General features: G+C 72.1%; 1 protein-coding gene and 1 long non-coding RNA gene across 10 annotated transcripts; both read left to right on the plus strand.

Annotated features, from left to right (window-relative positions):
• The first annotated feature begins 131 nt into the window (after positions 1 to 131).
• Positions 132 to 1,400, plus strand: LOC127556852 (uncharacterized). 3 transcript variants are annotated; one of them, XR_007952540.1, is made up of 3 exons: positions 132 to 184; positions 375 to 494; positions 534 to 1,400. It is a non-coding gene; the product is annotated as an uncharacterized LOC127556852 (long non-coding RNA). The 3 variants fall into 3 exon arrangements; XR_007952539.1 differs by having other exon boundaries at positions 160 to 258; positions 371 to 494; XR_007952541.1 differs by having other exon boundaries at positions 160 to 258; positions 411 to 494.
• On the plus strand, positions 1,395 to 16,129 carry POLD1 (DNA polymerase delta 1, catalytic subunit). 7 transcript variants are annotated; one of them, XM_051990295.1, is made up of 31 exons: positions 1,395 to 1,493; positions 1,662 to 1,873; positions 2,132 to 2,245; positions 2,320 to 2,460; positions 2,544 to 2,669; positions 2,797 to 2,965; positions 3,562 to 3,643; positions 3,720 to 3,849; positions 3,987 to 4,153; positions 4,345 to 4,449; positions 4,718 to 4,858; positions 5,070 to 5,180; positions 5,316 to 5,507; positions 5,848 to 5,936; positions 6,019 to 6,135; positions 6,210 to 6,323; positions 6,511 to 6,658; positions 6,957 to 7,052; positions 7,208 to 7,345; positions 7,418 to 7,593; positions 7,670 to 7,822; positions 8,606 to 8,708; positions 9,055 to 9,187; positions 9,607 to 9,720; positions 9,914 to 9,966; positions 10,043 to 10,140; positions 12,861 to 12,888; positions 13,086 to 13,158; positions 13,508 to 13,707; positions 13,917 to 14,061; positions 14,784 to 16,129. In XM_051990295.1, exons 2-31 carry the CDS (start codon positions 1,663 to 1,665, stop codon positions 15,077 to 15,079), a joined length of 3,963 nt encoding a protein of 1,320 aa, XP_051846255.1. In that variant the 5' UTR covers positions 1,395 to 1,493; position 1,662; the 3' UTR covers positions 15,080 to 16,129. The 7 variants fall into 7 exon arrangements, with proteins under 7 accessions (XP_051846255.1, XP_051846251.1, XP_051846249.1 ...); XM_051990291.1 differs by lacking the exons at positions 8,606 to 8,708; positions 9,055 to 9,187; positions 12,861 to 12,888; ... (2 more) ...; positions 13,917 to 14,061; positions 14,784 to 16,129 and adding exons at positions 7,920 to 8,022; positions 8,392 to 8,498; positions 10,472 to 10,687; XM_051990289.1 differs by lacking the exons at positions 8,606 to 8,708; positions 12,861 to 12,888; positions 13,086 to 13,158; ... (1 more) ...; positions 13,917 to 14,061; positions 14,784 to 16,129 and adding exons at positions 7,920 to 8,022; positions 10,472 to 10,687 and having other exon boundaries at positions 9,081 to 9,187.
• The last annotated feature ends 438 nt before the right edge of the window (positions 16,130 to 16,567 follow it).

Below are 16,567 nucleotides of genomic sequence, written 5' to 3' on the forward strand. Positions count from 1 at the left end.
AACAGGCTCCATGATGGGGAGGGAGGTCAGTGGCCCCCCAGGGAGCCTCAGGGGTGGGGAGGGAGGTCGCTGGCCCCCCGGGGAGCCTCAGGGGTGGGGAGGGAGGTCACTGGCCCCCCAGGGAGCCTCAGGGGTGGGGAGGGAGGTCAGTGGCCCCCAGGGAGCCTCAGGGGTGGGGAGGGAGGTCGCTGGTCTCCCGGGAGCCTCAGGGGTGGGGAGGGAGGTCGCTGGTCTCCCGGGAGTCTCAGGGGTGGGGAGGTCGCTGGTCTCCCGGGAGTCTCAGGGGTGGGGAGGGAGGTCGCTGGTCTCCCGGGAGTCTCAGGGGTGGGGAGGGAGGTCGCTGGTCTCCCGGAGTCTCAGGGGTGGGGAGGGAGGTCAGTGGCCCCCCGGGGAGCCTCAGGGGTGGGGAGGGAGGTCGCTGGCCCCCCGGGGAGCCTCAGGGGTGGGGAGGGAGGTCAGTGGCCCCCCAGGGAGCCTCAGGGATGGGGAGGGAGGTCAGTGGCCCCCAGGGAGCCTCAGGGATGGGGAGGGAGGTCAGTGGCCCCCCGGGGAGCCTCAGGGGTGGGGAGGGAGGTCGCTGGCCCCCCGGGGAGCCTCAGGGATGGGGAGGGAGGTCGCTGGTCTCCCGGGAGCCTCAGGGGTGGGGAGGGAGGTCTCTGGCCCCCCAGGGAGCCTGGTACACATACTGGGATTTCTGGGGTAACTGCTGTGTTTCTGAGGTTCCCTGAGGGCTCTTTCACCTGCTACTCTGGCAGTTTCCAGCATTGAGTAGGTGCTTACTGTATGCCCAGACACAGGGTACAGTGGAAGGCCAAAGCAGCCGGTGTTGGGCAGCTCATGAGAGAATATGTGATCAGTCCACAAAGGGATCTTAAGCACCTACTGTGTGCCAGACGCTGTGCTGAGCCCTGGGACAGAGGGCCAGATGGTTCGGCCTGAGGCTGTCTCTCCAGTTTGGAGCCGGGGACAGAGGGAGGGGGCATTTAGGGTTAGGGCACAGGTGGTGGCCAAAGGCCTGTGAAAGGATTCCTTCCTTGGGGTGCACTAGGGTGATGCCCATTTTACAGAGGGGGCCACTGAGGCAAGCAGCCGACAGCCTGGGGCCCCGGACGGGCCTTCTCTGCCTCAGGAACTGGGCTGGCTTTCCCAAGGCGGGACACTCCTTGGGCTCGGCAGCTCTACCCCAGAAACGGGGGCGGGGTTAGAGGCCCGAGGCGGGGTTAGAGACCCGAGGGCGTTACTGCGCCTCGGAGAAGGCTGGCTTTAGCTTCCGCCACGCTCAACATGGCGACCCGCGCGCTCCGTCTCCGACCCCCCCTTCTAGCAGAGCGACTGCGCCGGCGCGATGACGGGGCGGCCAATCAGGCCCCAGCCACGCTCACTATGGCCGCGCTCAGCGCTCTGCGCGCGCAGGGGTCAGAAGACTACAAGCGCCGGTGGCGGGAAACGCGAGCCCGGGAGAGAGGAGCCTAGGCTGCTCAGAGAGTGTGAGAGTGAGTTGGGGCTGGGGGAGGAGGCGGGGGGAGGCCCGGGGGGGGGGGGGGGAGCCTTGGGCACAGGGTGAGACCTGGAGGAATGGGACGGAACGGGAACGTTGGGGATGGACCCTGGGGGCCACTAGGGAAGGGGCCAGCCTGAGCCAGGCCCTTCCCGCCCCCCAGCATGGAGTCGAAGCGGCGGCCGGCCCCCAGCGCCGGGCTGCCCGGGGCCAAGCGCCCGCGTGGGGGCGGCGGGTCCTGGGCCGAGGAGGACGAGGCGCCCGCGTCCCAGTTTGAGGAGGAGCTGGCCCTGATGGAGGAGATGGAGGCTGAGCGGAGGCTGCAGGAGCAGGAGGAGGAGGAGCTCCACGTGCCCCCCGAAGGGGCTGCCATGGGTGAGACCCCCCGCCGCTCCGTGGGGGGAGGGGCGCGGGCTTCCCCCACCGGGGGAACTTCCGCGGTTCTGGGGCCGCGAGCCGCAGGTCAGGAAGCGGGAGGCGGCCCCCACTCCTAGAGCGGCACGCGAGGATGGCCGGCCCCCTCCGGCCTGGGCAGCGCCTTCCCCTCCCCCTGCGGCCGCTCTCCCGGGGAGATGACCTCGGCGCTGCCTCAGGCACGGCTGGGGCCCCAGCGGTGCCGCCTCTGACTTGCAGGGCAGCTGCCTCCGTCCGTCCGCGACGCCCGCTGGCTCCGGCCCGCCCCGCCAGCCCTGGACCCCCAGACGCAGGCCCTGGTCTTTCAGCAGCTCGAGATCGACCACTACGTGGGTGAGTTGGGGGGAGGCGGCCCGGAGGCCCCCGAGGCCCGGCCTCCCCCTGAGCCCCCTCCCCTGCCTGCCTAGGCTCCCCGCTGCTGCCGCCGCCCCCCGGGGCCCCCGAAGCGGCTCCCATCCTCCGGGCCTTCGGGGTCACACAGGCCGGAGTCTCCGTCTGCTGCCACATCCGCGGCTTCGCCCCCTATTTCTACGTGCCCGCGCCCTCTGGTGAGTGACCTCGGCGGGGTCTCTGGCGAGGGCCAGGGGAGCTCGGGGTCGCCGGCCACTGTGTGACCCGTGCCCCTCCGCAGGCTTCGGCCCCGAGCACCTGGGGGACCTGCAGCGGGAGCTGAACGCCGCCGTGAGCCGGGAGCAGCGCGGGGGCAAGGAGCTGAAGGGGCCCGCCGTGCTGGGCGTGGAGCTCTGCACCCGCGAGAGTGAGAGGGGGCGGGGCGGGGGCGGGTCCGGGGGCGGGCCAGCGGGAGGGGGCGGTCCGGGGGCGGGCCAGCGGGAGGGGGCGGGGCCGGGGAAGGCTCTCACCCCCCCCCCCCCCCCCCCCCGCAGGCATGTACGGCTACCTGGGCCGCGGCCCCTCGCCCTTTCTGCGCGTGACCCTGGCGCTGCCGCGCCTCGTGGCCCCCGCCCGGCGCCTGCTGGAGAATGGCATCCGCCTGCCCGGCCTCGGCTCCCCCAGCTTCCCGCCCTACGAAGCCAACGTGGACTTTGAGATCCGGTGAGCGGCGGCCCCACCCCCCAAGGTCCCCATCTGTGTCCCGGCCCCGCCCATCACCGCCCCCTCCCCCATCTCGGCCCGCCTATCACTCCCCGCCCGTCACCGCCCCCTCCCCCCCAGGTCCCGGCCCTGCCCATCACCACCCCCCTCCCCCGTCTGTGTCCCGGCCCCGCCCATCACCGCCCCCTCCCCCGTCTGTGTTCCGGCCTGCCCATCACCCCCCTCCCCCCCCACTCCCCATCCCCCACTGTGTCTCTGTCCCCGTGGTCTCTGGGGTCTCTCTGGAAGACCCTTCCCCTGGCAGGGAGCCCCTTCCTCGTCTCTCTCTGGCTGACAGACCCCCGTCCCCAGCAGGGCCCTGCAGCTTTCCCGTCCCGGTCCAAGGGGGGTGGGGATGCTGAGGTAGGAGGGACCCTCTGAGGCCCCCAGCTGGCTCCCGGGCCGGCCCCCAGGGCGAGGAAGGGACGTGCCCAGAACGCAGGGAGCGCTGGGGGGGCCGTGGACCCCGGCCTGGGACTTGAGGATTCCTGCTGGCTGGTGGAGGGAGACCTGACCTCTGGCCCTTGACCCCGTGCCCCGCACCCTCCCCCCTCCAGGTTCATGGTGGACGCCGACATCGTTGGATGCAATTGGATCGAGCTCCCGGCGGGGAAGTACCAGCTGCGGACCGAGGGGAAGGTGAGGGCTCGGAGGCCAGGGTGCGGAGGGCGGGGGGGGAGGAGCCCGGCCCCCTGAGTGCCCGCTCTCTCCCCAGGCCACGCTGTGCCAGCTGGAGGCGGACGTGACGTGGTCGGACGTGGTCAGCCACCCCCCCGAGGGGCCCTGGCAGCAGATCGCCCCCCTCAGGGTGCTGAGCTTCGACATCGAATGTGCCGGGAGGAAAGGTCTGCGCCCCTCCCCGACCCGGGGACCCCCGAGAGAGGGCTCCCACCAGTGCTGCCGCCCCCCCCCGCAGAAGAGGGACCCGGGGCGCTCCCGCTGCTGCGGCCCGGGCTGACCCTCCTCCCCCGATGCCCCTCAGGCATCTTCCCGGAGCCGGAGCGGGACCCCGTGATCCAGATCTGTTCCGTGGGCCTCCGCTGGGGGGAGCCAGAGCCCTTCCTGCGCCTCGCCCTGACCCTGCGCCCCTGCGCCCCCATTCTGGGGGCCCGCGTCCTCAGCTTCGAGCGCGAAGAAGAGCTTCTCGAGGTGACCCCAGCGCCGTCGGACCTCGTGACCTCTAACCCCCGGCGGACCCTCTCTTCCCTTTGACTTCTCACCCCGACTGGCCTGTTCTGCCCCTGGGGGGGGCATTCACTGGGGGGAGGGACTGGGGGGCTCCTGGGGGGCTGGGCCAGCCCGAAGCCTCCCTGCTGACCCCCGGACCTGGCTCTTGGCAGGCCTGGGCCTCCTTCGTCCGCACCATGGACCCCGACGTCATAACGGGCTATAACATCCAGAACTTCGACCTGCCCTACCTCATCTCCAGGGCGCAGACCCTCAAGGTGACCCTAACCCGGCTCAAGTCTGTGACTCCCCCCCCCCCCCCCAGGCCCAGCTCGAGGTCTCCTCCCTGCGTCTCTCGGGGTCTCAGCGTCCATCTCTGTGACTCCCCCTCCCCCCTCCCTGCCCCCCCCCCAGGCCCGGCTCGAGGGTCTCCTCCCTGCGTCTCTCGGGGGCCGTGTCAGGGCCTCCAGCTCCTTCAGTCCTTCCCCGCGGGTCCGCGCCAGCCCTCGGGGGGTCTCAGTCGCCCCCTTCTCTGTCTCTCCCCAGGTCTCGTCCTTCCCCTTCCTGGGCCGGATCTCCGGCCTCCGCTCCCAGATCCGCGACTCTTCCTTCCAGTCCAAGCAGACGGGCCGGCGAGACAGCAAAGTGGTCAGCATGACGGGGCGGGTGCAGATGGACATGCTGCAGGTAGGGGGCGCCAGGGGGGGGGCGCGCCGGGCAGGGGGGCGCTGGGGGGGGCGCCGGGGGAGGGGGTGTGGGGGGGGCACCGGGGGAGGGGGCGCGGGGGGGGTGCCGGGGAGGGGCGCCGGGCAGGGGAGGGGCGCCGGGCAGGGGAGGGGTGCCGGGCGGGGGGCCCGCCTGGCCGCAGCTCACCCAGAATCTCCCCCATCCCCTGCAGGTCTTGCTGCGGGAGCACAAGCTCCGCTCCTACACCCTCAACGCGGTCAGCTTCCACTTCCTGGGGGAGCAGAAGGAGGACGTGCAGCACAGCATCATCACCGACCTGCAGGTGACCACAGCCCCCTCCTCTTCCTCCCCGGACCCTCGACGCCTTGGGCCGCAGTCCCCCTCCTCCCTGACCTCCTGAGCCCCAGCCCCTCCCCCAGCCCCCTCCTCCCAGCAGCCCTTTCTTCACCCCCCCCAGAACGGGAACGACCAGTCCCGCCGCCGCCTGGCCGTGTACTGCCTGAAGGACGCCCTCCTGCCCCTCCGGCTCCTCGAGCGCCTCATGGTCCTGGTCAACGCCGTGGAGATGGCCAGAGTCACGGGCGTCCCCCTGGGCTACCTGCTGACCCGGGGCCAGCAGGTCAAGGTCGTGTCCCAGCTCCTCCGCCAGGTCAGCTGGGGCCGTGGGCGCGGAGGGGGTCTGGGCCCTGCCCCCGGTTCCTTCCGCTCCTCCTCTGGGTCCTCCGGGCTCTGGCCTCCGTCTGTCTCCTTCCCTTCTCCGGGCTCTGGCCTCCGTCCCCCGCCCGGCCGCTCTCCCCGCCCGTCTCTCAGCGGTGGGCCGGGGTCGTTCGAGGGTCTGAGCTCTCGCCCCCCCCCCCCCCCCCCCTGGGCTCTGCTCTGTGAGCTGCTCCTCAGCCTCTCTCTCCCGTCTCCTCGCTCCTCCCAGCCCCCCCCTCCCGCCGTTCCCTAACTCTCCGCCCCCGCCCCGCGCCCCCTCCCTCCTCCCCCAGGCGGTTCGGGAGGGCCTCGTGATGCCCGTGGTGAAGACGGAGGGCGGGGAGGACTTCACGGGAGCCACGGTGATCGAGCCTCTGAAAGGGTGAGCTGGGCGGGGGCAGGGGGTGAGCTGGGGGGGCCGGGCGGGGGCGGCTGCGGCCCCCCTGACCTCCCGGCCCCTCCAGGTACTACGACGTCCCCATCGCCACCCTGGACTTCTCCTCCCTGTACCCCTCCATCATGATGGCCCACAACCTGTGCTACACGACGCTGCTGAGGCCGGGCACCGCGCAGAAGCTGGGGTACGCAGGCCGCCCGCGGGGCTCCAGGGCTGAGGCCGCGGCCTCCTGCTGACCCCCGACCCCTCCCCCCACAGCCTGACCCCCGACGAGTTCATAAAGACCCCGACGGGGAACGAGTTCGTGAAGGCCTCCGTGAGGAAAGGGCTCCTGCCGCAGATCTTGGAGAACCTGCTCAGTGCCCGCAAGAGGTGGGCCTGGGACCCCTGCCCCCCCTGGGACCCCAGCCCCCCCAGGATCCCTGCCCCCTTGGGACCCCAGCCCCCCCACTGGGACCCCTGCCCCTCCCCGGGACCCCGGCCTCCCCACTGGGACCCCTGCCCCTCCCGGGACCCCGGCCCCCCGCCTGGGGCCGCTCTGACTGTCGCTCCCTCCCAGGGCCAAGGCCGAGCTGGCCAAGGAGACGGACCCCCTGCGGCGGCAGGTCCTGGACGGGCGGCAGCTGGCCCTGAAGGTCAGCGCCAACTCCGTCTACGGCTTCACCGGGGCCCAGGTCGGGAAGCTGCCCTGCGTGGAGATCTCCCAGGTGCGCCGGCTCGCCGACCCCCGTGGGAGCCCCCCACCCCCCAGGGGGCCGCGGCCTTCTGGGCCCGGGGAGAACGAGGGGCCCCGGCCAGGGCTGACACGGGCTGCTCCGGGGTGGGGGGCGCGAGGGCCTCCACGAAGGGGGCCCTCGCGGCTGCGGCTTCCTGTGGGACCGGGCAGTGTGGGGGTGGTCGGGGAGGCCAGCGGGAGCGGGGGCGGGCCGGGGCATCGGCGAGGGGCGTCCGGCCCCCTCCTCGCCGCCCTCCGCGGCCCAGCCCGCTTTCCTCCGTCACCTCCAGAGTGTCACTGGCTTCGGGCGACAGATGATCAAGAAGACCAAGCAGCTGGTGGAGTCCAAGTACACGGTGGAGAACGGGTACAGCGCCGACGCCAAGGTGAGGGGCCGTGGGGGGGCAGGGAGGGGGCCCGGCTGGGCAGGGGGCGCGGGGGGGGGGCAAGGAGGGGGCAGGGGGGGCGCAGGGAGGGGGCCCGGGGGGGGCGACCACCCCGGCTGGCCGGGCCCCGCCCCCACCTCGGCCCGCCCCCCCAGGTGGTGTACGGAGACACGGACTCGGTGATGTGCCGTTTCGGGGTCCCCTCGGTGGCGGAGGCGATGGCGCTGGGCCGGGAGGCCGCCGACTGGGTGTCCGGCCACTTCATCGCGCCCATCCGGTTAGAGTTTGAGAAGGTATCGGAGGGCGCGGCGGGGGGAGGGGGGGCTCCCCGGGCCCCAGCGGCCTCACCCCCGGCTCTCCCCCAGGTCTACTTCCCGTACCTCCTCATCAGCAAGAAGCGCTACGCGGGCCTCCTGTTCTCCTCGCGCCCGGACTCCCACGACAAGATGGACTGCAAGGGGCTGGAGGCCGTGCGCCGGGACAACTGCCCGCTCGTGGCCAACCTGGTCACCTCCTCCCTGCGGCGCCTGCTCATCGACCGGTCAGCGGGGGCCCGGGGCCGGGGGAGGGGCGCGGGGGGCGAGGACCCCCCACCGACTCCCCGGGCTCGCCCGCAGGGACCCCTCGGGCGCCGTGGCCCACGCCCAGGACGTCATCTCGGACCTGCTCTGCAACCGGATCGACATCTCGCAGCTGGTGATCACCAAGGAGCTGACCCGGGCCGCGGCCGACTACGCGGGGAAGCAGGCGCACGTGGAGCTGGCCGAGAGGTGGGGGCCGGCGGGGGGAGGGGAGCAGCCGCGCCTGCGGGGGGGGGGGGTCCGCACCCCGGCGGCCCCCGCGTGACCCTTCCCCCCCCCCCCGCAGGATGAGGAAACGAGACCCCGGCAGCGCCCCCGGCCTGGGGGACCGAGTGCCCTACGTCATCATCAGTGCGGCCAAGGGCGTGGCGGCCTACATGAAGTCAGAGGTCGGGCCCCTTCCCCGCCCCCTCCGCCACCTGGGGCCCGGCCTGGCCGCCCGCCCCACTCTCACTTCCCCTTTCCAGGCCGGGCACGGAGGGGGGGGGGGGCTCCTCCCCGGGGGCCCCAGGTGGCTGCTCGGGGCGGTCGGCCTCCCCGTGACCTTGACCTCTGCCCCGTGACCTCCAACCCACTGCCCACAAGCTGAGGGCTCGGCCGGTCCTGCCCCATTTTCTGGGGGGGGGAGGGGGGAGAGTGCGGAGGTTGGCCCGACACCAGCAGGATTTGCACCCGGGGCCCCTTGGCTGCAGAGCCCCTCTGCGCCCCAGCCCCCGCCCCTCTTGCCCCCAGGACCCCCTGTTTGTGTTGGAACACAGCCTGCCCATCGACACCCAGTATTACTTGGAGCAGCAGCTGGCAAAGCCCCTGCTGAGGATCTTCGAGCCCATCCTGGGCGAGGGCCGGGCCGAGGCCGTGCTGCTACGTAAGGGCTGGGCCCAGGCCCAGGGGACCCTGCTGCTGCCCCGGGGGGGGGGGAGGGGTCCGCACCCCGGCGGCCCCCGCGTGACCCTTCCCCGCCCCCCCCCGCAGGATGAGGAAACGAGACCCCGGCAGCGCCCCCGGCCTGGGGGACCGAGTGCCCTACGTCATCATCAGTGCGGCCAAGGGCGTGGCGGCCTACATGAAGTCAGAGGTCGGGCCCCTTCCCCGCCCCCTCCGCCACCTGGGGCCCGGCCTGGCCGCCCGCCCCACTCTCACTTCCCCTTTCCAGGCCGGGCACAGGGAGGGGGGGGGGGGCTCCTCCCCGGGGGCCCCAGGTGGCTGCTCGGGGCGGTCGGCCTCCCCGTGACCTTGACCTCTGCCCCGTGACCTCCAACCCACTGCCCACAAGCTGAGGGCTCGGCCGGTCCGGCCCCATTTTCTGGGGGGGGGGAGAGGGGAGAGTGCGGAGGTTGGCTCGACACCAGCAGGATTTGCACCCGGGGCCCCTTGGCTGCAGAGCCCCTCTGCGCCCCAGCCCCCGCCCCTCTTGCCCCCAGGACCCCCTGTTTGTGTTGGAACACAGCCTGCCCATCGACACCCAGTATTACTTGGAGCAGCAGCTGGCAAAGCCCCTGCTGAGGATCTTCGAGCCCATCCTGGGCGAGGGCCGGGCCGAGGCCGTGCTGCTACGTAAGGGCTGGGCCGGGCCCGGGGGACCCTGCTGCTGCCCCGGGGGGGGGGGGAAGGGGAGGGCGGGCGGGGGAGTCTATGGGGGCGGGGCCCGGGCCCGGGGGACCCTGCTGCTGCCCCGGGGGGGGGGGGCGGGGGAGCCTGTGGGGGTGGGGCCAGGCCCGGGGGACCCTGCTGCTGCCCTGGGGGGGGGGGGAGTCTGTGGGGGCGGGGGCCGGGCCCTGGGGACCCTGCTGCTGCCCCGGGGGGGGGGGCCGGGGAGCCTGGGGGGGCGGGGCCGGGCCTTGGGGACCCTGCTGCTGCCCCGGCGGGGGCGGGGGAGTCTGTGGGGGTGGGGGCCGGGCCCGGGGGACCCTGCTGCTGCCCCTGCCCCAGGGGGGTACCGTGCCACCACTGAGGGCCGGGGTGTCCCCCACCAGGCGGCGAGCACACCCGCTGCAAGACGGTGCTGACGGCCAAGGTCGGGGGGCTCCTGGCCTTCGCCACGCGCAGGAGCAGCTGCATCGGCTGCCGGGCCGTCCTCAGCCACCACGGTGAGGCTCGGGGGGCCGGGGGGCGGGGGGCAGAGCAGGGGGCAGGAGCCGCGCCCCCGCCCGGGGTTTCCCCAGGGGAGTTTCCCCCCCTGCACACACAGGCCCTTGTTCCGGGCCCTCCGGGGACTTTCAGGGGCCGGCCTGGGGCGGGCGGCATCCACCTCGGGGTCAGCCAACCCTGCCTGCCCCCCAGGAGCCGTGTGCAAGTTCTGCCTTCCCCGGGAGTCGGAGCTGTACCAGAAGGAGGTGAGGGGGGCGCGCGGGGGGGGGGGGGGCTCGGGCTCCCGGCCCCGCAGGCCCTGCAGCTGCCCTCTGCCCCCAGGTAGCGCACCTGAGCGCGCTGGAGGAGCGCTTCTCGCGCCTGTGGACGCAGTGCCAGCGCTGCCAGGGCAGCCTGCACGAGGACGTGCTCTGCACCAGGTAGGGCCCCCCCGGTTCCCCGAGCCCCCGGCCCATCCCCCGCCGGCCTGGCCAGGCGGGGCCGGGCTTTCCCTAGGGAAAGACCGGGCGCGCCGGGTTCCCACGCCAGAGGCGGCCCAGGACGGGCACAGGTGACAGGCGCCAGCCCCCCCGCCCCGGCCTTATCGCCCCCACCAAGCAAACAAGCCGGGAGGGAGCTGGCCGGGGCGGGGCGGGCTGGAGCGGGGCCAAAGTCCTGGGAACCGGGAGGAGGCCTGGGACCGTTAGCCGGGCCCTGCGGGGGGGGGGGGGGGGGGGGGCGGGCACAGGCTGAGGCCCCCTCCCCCCACAGCCGAGACTGCCCCATCTTCTACATGCGCAAGAAGGTGCAGAAGGACCTGGACGACCAAGAGCAGCTGCTGGCCCGCTTCGGGCCCCCCGGCCCGGCCTCCTGGTGACGGGCCCACTGTCAATAAAGCCTTCTCGCAGACCCCCTGTGTGCTTCTTTGGGGGGGAGGGAGGCCCCGCTGCCCACCCACGGGCGCAGGAGTGAGCCCCCGTCAGAGAGAACCGGGATGGGGCAGCCGGGGTATGGGCCGAGGCGCGGAGCGGCCCACTGGGGGCAGATGGCGGAGAAATCCCCTGGGGTACGGGCTCCTCGGGGGGCCCTGGAAGTGCTGTGACCCCCCAGCCGTGGGTGAGGGTCCCAGGAACCGCGCTCCACACGCCCCTGGCATTGGGACTGGAGTGTGGGCCATCAAGGGGGGGCCTTTTGTCCGCATCCCCACCCCCCACCCGTCCCTGGAGCAGCCTTGCTGCCTTCCTCCTGTGCTGAGACCTGGGAGAAGCTCCAGGGTCACAGAGCCCCCCTGCAGGTGGAAAGGCCGGAAGTGGCTCCCCTGGGCACGCCCATTTTACAGATGGGGAAACCGAGGCAGACAAGTTCTGCGCCACCTGCAGTGTGCCCGCCTTCCTGGCTAGCTAAGGGGCGGGGGGCCGGCCTCCGGCCCCTCTCCCCGGGCTAATGATGCCCTGACCAAGGGAAGCCCTTGGGGAGCTGGGAAGAGTCCGGTTAGGGGGTGGGGGTGCTCCCTGTGGCGGGAATCACAATCAGCAGGACCCAGGGGTCGTGTGGTCCTGGGCAAGTCTCTCACCTGGAAAGGGAGTGGGGCGGGGGTGGGGCTCCGAGTCAGGGGCGGGGCGCCCATCGGTCCGGAGCTGGGGACCTGCCCCGTTCCCCCTCCCTCCCCCCCCCCCCCCCCGCTCGCGCCCCAGTACTCCCCCCGCGCTCCCGAGGACGTCCGCGATTGAGACCCCCCAAAACAGCCGCGCGTCTCCGTGCATCGTATGGCGGCTCCTCCCCCCGGGACCCCGAATTTTGCCTCAAGAGCCCCTGGGGGCCGCGAGCCCGCGCTGCCCTCCCAGCCCCCGTCACGTGACCCATTGAGCAATCCCCCATCGGCAGCCTCCCCCCGGAGGGGATTTTCGGTGAGGTCACCGGGCCCCGCCCCTCCCGTCTATAAGGTGATGGGCAATGCCAGCCCAGAGCCAGTGCCAACCCCGAAGCCTGCCCCACCATGCTCACCCTGGAGGCTGCGCAGTAAGTGAGGACCCCCGGGCTCGGGCTGGCGGCCTGGCCCTTTCTGGCCCTCTCTGGCCCGTGCCCCGCCCCCATGCTGCCTCCCCCTCTCCGCCCCAGCCTCCGGGGCCCTCCTGGTTCCTGGGTCTGCGAGTCTGCTGCTCGCGCTCTCTTCTCTGGCTCTCCCACTCTCTCTCTCTTTCCCTCCTTCCCTCCCTCCCTCTCCTTCTCCCTTCCCTTCCCTCCCTTTTTCTCCCTTCCTTCCCTCCCTCTTTCTCCCTTCCCTCCCTCTTTCTCCCTTCCCTCCCTTCCCTTCCCTCCCTCCCTCCCTCTTTCTCCCTGCCTTCCCTCCCTCTTTCTCCCTTCCCTCCCTTCCCTTCCCTCCCTCTCCTTTTTCTCCCTTCCTTCCCTCCCTCTTTCTCCCTTCCCTCCCTTCCCTTCCCTCCCTCCCTCCCTCTTTCTCCCTTCCCTCCCTCCCTCCCTCTCCCTCCCCTCCCTCTCCCGCTCTCACCTTTCCCGATCTCCTGACCCGACTGTCCCCTAGGTCTCCATTTGGCCCCGTTACTTTCCCCGGGTTGGGGCAGTTCCTCCCCCGCCCCCCACACTTTCTCTCCCACTTTCACTAACCGGCCCCGCCCCCACCCAGCCAGCCCTCTCCCACCTCAGCCTGTGCCCATGCAAATCTCCCCGGGATATTTCCGTGCAAGGCTCCCCCTGCCCCCTTCCTGTTGGGCTGGGCCCGGGGTGGGGGAGGGCAGGGCCGGGCTCACCCCCTCTATTTGCAGCCCCGGGCGCCAGCCTCCAGCTCGGCCCCTCCGCAGGCCCCCAGTCTCCCAACTCCCCGCAGGATAAAGCCCGAGCCCGGGAAGTTCTGTCGGGCGGGAGTCTGGCGAGGATGCGGAGCCGGGACCCGAGGGGCGGATGGCGGGGCGCGGGAGCGAGAGCCGCGCGGGGCCTGGGGTACGCCGGCCGTGGGAGGGGGAACCAAAGGGTGCCGGGAGGACGTGGAGATGCGGGGAGGGGCGCAGGCTCCGGAGGGAAAGTGAGGGACGGGGACGGGCTGGGGGCGTGGGGGAAGGGAGCGACCGGTGCACTGGGGGAGGGGCGGGGGTGCAGGACCCGAGCGCCCCCGCCCCATCCCACCGTTCTCTGCTCTCGCCAGGTTGGAGGATTCCCAGTTTTCCTGCCAGGTAAGTTGATCTCGCACCCAGTGTCTGCCCATCCCATCTCGGGAGGACTCCTGCCCTCTCTCCCTCCCTCCCTTGCGGCTCCGCCAGCTACCCACCGTCCCCCCGCCCCCGCCCCCGCCTCCCGCTTCTCTCCTAATGGGGAGGGTGGCGTCCTGGGGCCGGTGGGCGCACCCGTGACCCTCCCGTGCCCTCCTCAGTACTCAGATGGGGTCTTCTACGATCTGGACAGCGGCAAGCCCCCGAGCTACCTGGAGCCCGAAGGCATGGTGGGTAAGTGCGCCCCGACCCCGGCCGCTGACCACCTGCGTTCTGGGGACCTAGCCCGCCCCTCCCCCCCCCCCCACTTTCCTCCACGCCCTTGGTCCCTGGCCAAGAAGTTCATTCTACTCACTTCTTCCTATGGCCTTTCCTCTCCCCTCCCCAGCCCCTTCCCCTCCCTCTGTGCCCCCATTTATTTCATCCCCATCACTCCCCCTCCAGGGACCTGTCGATAGCCCTTCCCCTCCCCACATATGCAAATGCTGCAGGCCGGGCGCTCCTCCCTCCCCACAATCACCCCTTTGTGCCAGGGCCCGGGGTGCCCGGCGGCCGGCTCAGGGCGCCCTTCCTGCCTTCCCAGACTCCCTGTGGGGCTGGACAGAGCCCCCACCCAGCCTGGCTCCGGCCTACGAGCCCTTCGACCCCTCGGCGGCCTCCCTTGGCCAACTGCAGGGCGTCCAGCTCTCCTATCTGCCCGTGGGCTACGCCCCCGGGGGGCAGTTGGAGCCGGCCCCGGGCTCCGGGCTCGGCGCCTACCCCGAGGAGGACTTCAGGGGGCAGGTGAGGGGCAGGGAGCTGGGGAGGCCGCTCGGGCGGCCGGAGAGCAGGGACGGGGCCGAGCCCCCGAGACCCTCCTCGGGTCCCAGCAAATGGGGGGGGCGGCTCAAGGCTCTGGGAGAGGGAGGGGAGGGGGGCTTCCGGGGCTTGGGGAGGAGGGGGAGGGGAGCCGGGGGCCCACCAGCTCTGCCCTGCCCCCTCTCTGCTCCCAGTCGCAGGCCCCGTTCGCCCCCTTCCCCAGCCCGGGCTTGTCTGAGGATGAGGAGTTCCCGATGGACAGCCCAGCCCTGGAGGTGTCCGACAGCGAGGCGGAAGAGGGCCTGGCGGCTGCAGGGGAAGGCAGGGGAGCCGATGCAGGTAAGGGGGTGCTGTACATGGAGGGGGCAGGAGGGGGAGGGGAAGGGGCTGGTGCAGGTGGGGGGGTGCTGTACATGTGGGGGAGGGGAGCCGGTGCAGGTAAGGGGGTGCTGTACATGTGGGGGAGGGAGCAGGGGGAGGAGGGGGCGGGCAGCTATGCAGGCATGCTGGGAGGGGCTGACTCTCTGGGACCACGCCCCCTCTGAGTCGGAGGGCCCGGACCCAGAAGCAGTGAGCCCCCGTCCTACGTCTCAGCCCGCCCAGCCCACCGCCTGCTAACTCAGGGAACTGTTCCTGCGGCCAGCCTCCGTCGGCTCTGTCCCCTGGGCCCCGGTTCTTCCCCGGGGGCCAAACAATAAAACTAAGCCCGACGCCTGCTGTTGTTCCGGGGACGCTGCCCCCGTCAGCGCCCCCTCCCCGGCCCCGGGACCTCGGGCCCCCTCCCGGGCTCTCCCACCAGGACGTGTCCCTGCGGCTCCTTCTGGCTAGAACTCTGGGCGGGGCGGGGGAGACCGGGCAGAGTGGGAAGCAAAGCTGGAACAGCGCGGAGGGCTGCCCGCAGCCTCTCCGTTTAGCGGGTCACTCGACTTTGGCGTCTATTAAGCCGGAATAACCGGTCACCTGGGCCCCCGAGTCCCGGCCGGCGCCCCGTGTTCTCCCAGCCTTGGGCCGGGCAGGGGGGCCTCTCCCCGGGCGCCAGCCACCCTGCCCTCCCCTTCCAGGTGCCCGGAAGAAGCTGCGCCTCTACCAGTTCCTGCTGGGGCTGCTGACGCGGGGGGACATGCGGGAGTGCGTGTGGTGGGTAGAGCCGGGCGCCGGCGTCTTCCAGTTCTCCTCCAAGCACAAGGAGGCGCTGGCCAGGCTCTGGGGCCAGCAGAAGGGCAACCGCAAGCGGATGACCTACCAGAAGCTGGCGCGGGCCCTGCGCAACTACGCCAAGACGGGGGAGATCCGCAAGGTCAAGAGGAAGCTCACCTACCAGTTCGACAGCACCCTGCTGACCCCCCGGCGGGCGTGAGGGGCCCTGCGCCACAGCCCGAGGGTCCCGCGCCCCGGGGGAGCCCCCCCTGCGGCCCGAGGGTCCCGCGCCCCAGGGGAGCCCCCGCTGCGGCCCGAGGGTCCCGTGCCCCGAGGGAGCCCCCGCTGCGGCCCGAGGGTCCCGTGCCCTGAGGGAGCCCCCCACCGTGGCCCAGAGAGCTGTACCAGGGATCCCCCTCCAACCCTGAAAGGGCATCCCTGGCACCCCAGCTACTCCTTGGCACGGGGAGGGGAGGCTGAAACAGCCCCCTTCCCATCCGGGCTGAGGGAGCCGGCGCCAGTGTGCCCTGGCCCCGGATGGGCGAGTCCAGGGTGGGGGGGCAGGACGACTCAGCCCGACAAGCTCTGGGACTGTGGGGGGCCACAAGGGCCCCTGATCCAAGCACCTTCACCCCTGAGCCTCCCAACCCGGGCTGGACCCTCCTCCCTCCTCTCCCCCTCCATATCAGCATTGAGGCCCCAGGCCCTGGGACATCGCAGGGGGGGGAGGGGGGGTCCGCCGGGCCAGAGAGGAGGTGTTGGACCGGAGGGGTGGGAGGGGAGCAACGGGGGGACACACGCTCCAGGCGGACTCGGATTCGCGTCCCGGCTCTCCAGCCCTGACCTCCCCTGCCTGCCTCCTTTTTCAGCCACGGGGGTCCCCGGCAGCCTCAGTTTCCCCATGTGAAAAGGAGGACTTCCCCTGCCGCTCCCAAGTCTCCCTTGTGTGACCCTCTCTGTGCCTCAGGAGGGCCTAAGTTATTAGATGCCCCCAGCGGGGTGCGGGCTGTCCCTGAGGGCGAGGAGCACCCTCCGTCTGGGCGCTGGAGCACTCCCAAGTCTGAGCCCGGGGCCCCCCTCCTCCCTGGGTCGCCGGGTACAGGCCCTACCCTTTGTCCCGAGAGCCCCTGTAGAGAAGGGCGGCCAGTCTCGGGCAGCCAGGACTGTGGGGCCGGCCCGGGAGCTGCCCCTGCCCCTGCCCGCCAGGGCCTCGGGGCCGCGGCTCACCCTGCACTCGAGGAACTTTGCAAATAAAACACGATGAACACTCTCGAGCCTGGGGTGTCGCTTTGGGGAACAGCCTGGGCAAGCCCCAGCGCTCGGGGGGGGGGGTGGGGGGCACCAGGGCGCTCGTCCCTCTGCCCTGTCTGACCCATGACCCGCGAGGACCAGGGGTGGGCGCCACTACTGAGGCAAGCAGCGGAAGGGACTTGTCTCACGGCCAGGGCGGGTCTGAGGCCGGGTTTGAGCCACACCCGCTGCACCCGGAGCCCCTTGGCCCCAGAGCCATTTCTAGCTCTTTCTCCGGTGACCCCCACCCCTACGGGGGTCTCTGGCCCAGAAATTCTAGCGCTGCTGAGCTCCCAGCCTGTGTCTCCCTGATCCTGCTCCTGGAGATCCCGCCTCAGTCTTGGCCCTCACTCTTTCCTCCTTCCTCCCTCTGTTCCTCCTGCCTGCTCTCTTCCTCTCTCCCCCTCCATTCCATCTC

Source organism: Antechinus flavipes, chromosome 3 (assembly GCF_016432865.1).
Source record: "Antechinus flavipes isolate AdamAnt ecotype Samford, QLD, Australia chromosome 3, AdamAnt_v2, whole genome shotgun sequence".
NCBI classification, from domain to species: Eukaryota; Metazoa; Chordata; class Mammalia; order Dasyuromorphia; family Dasyuridae; genus Antechinus; species Antechinus flavipes.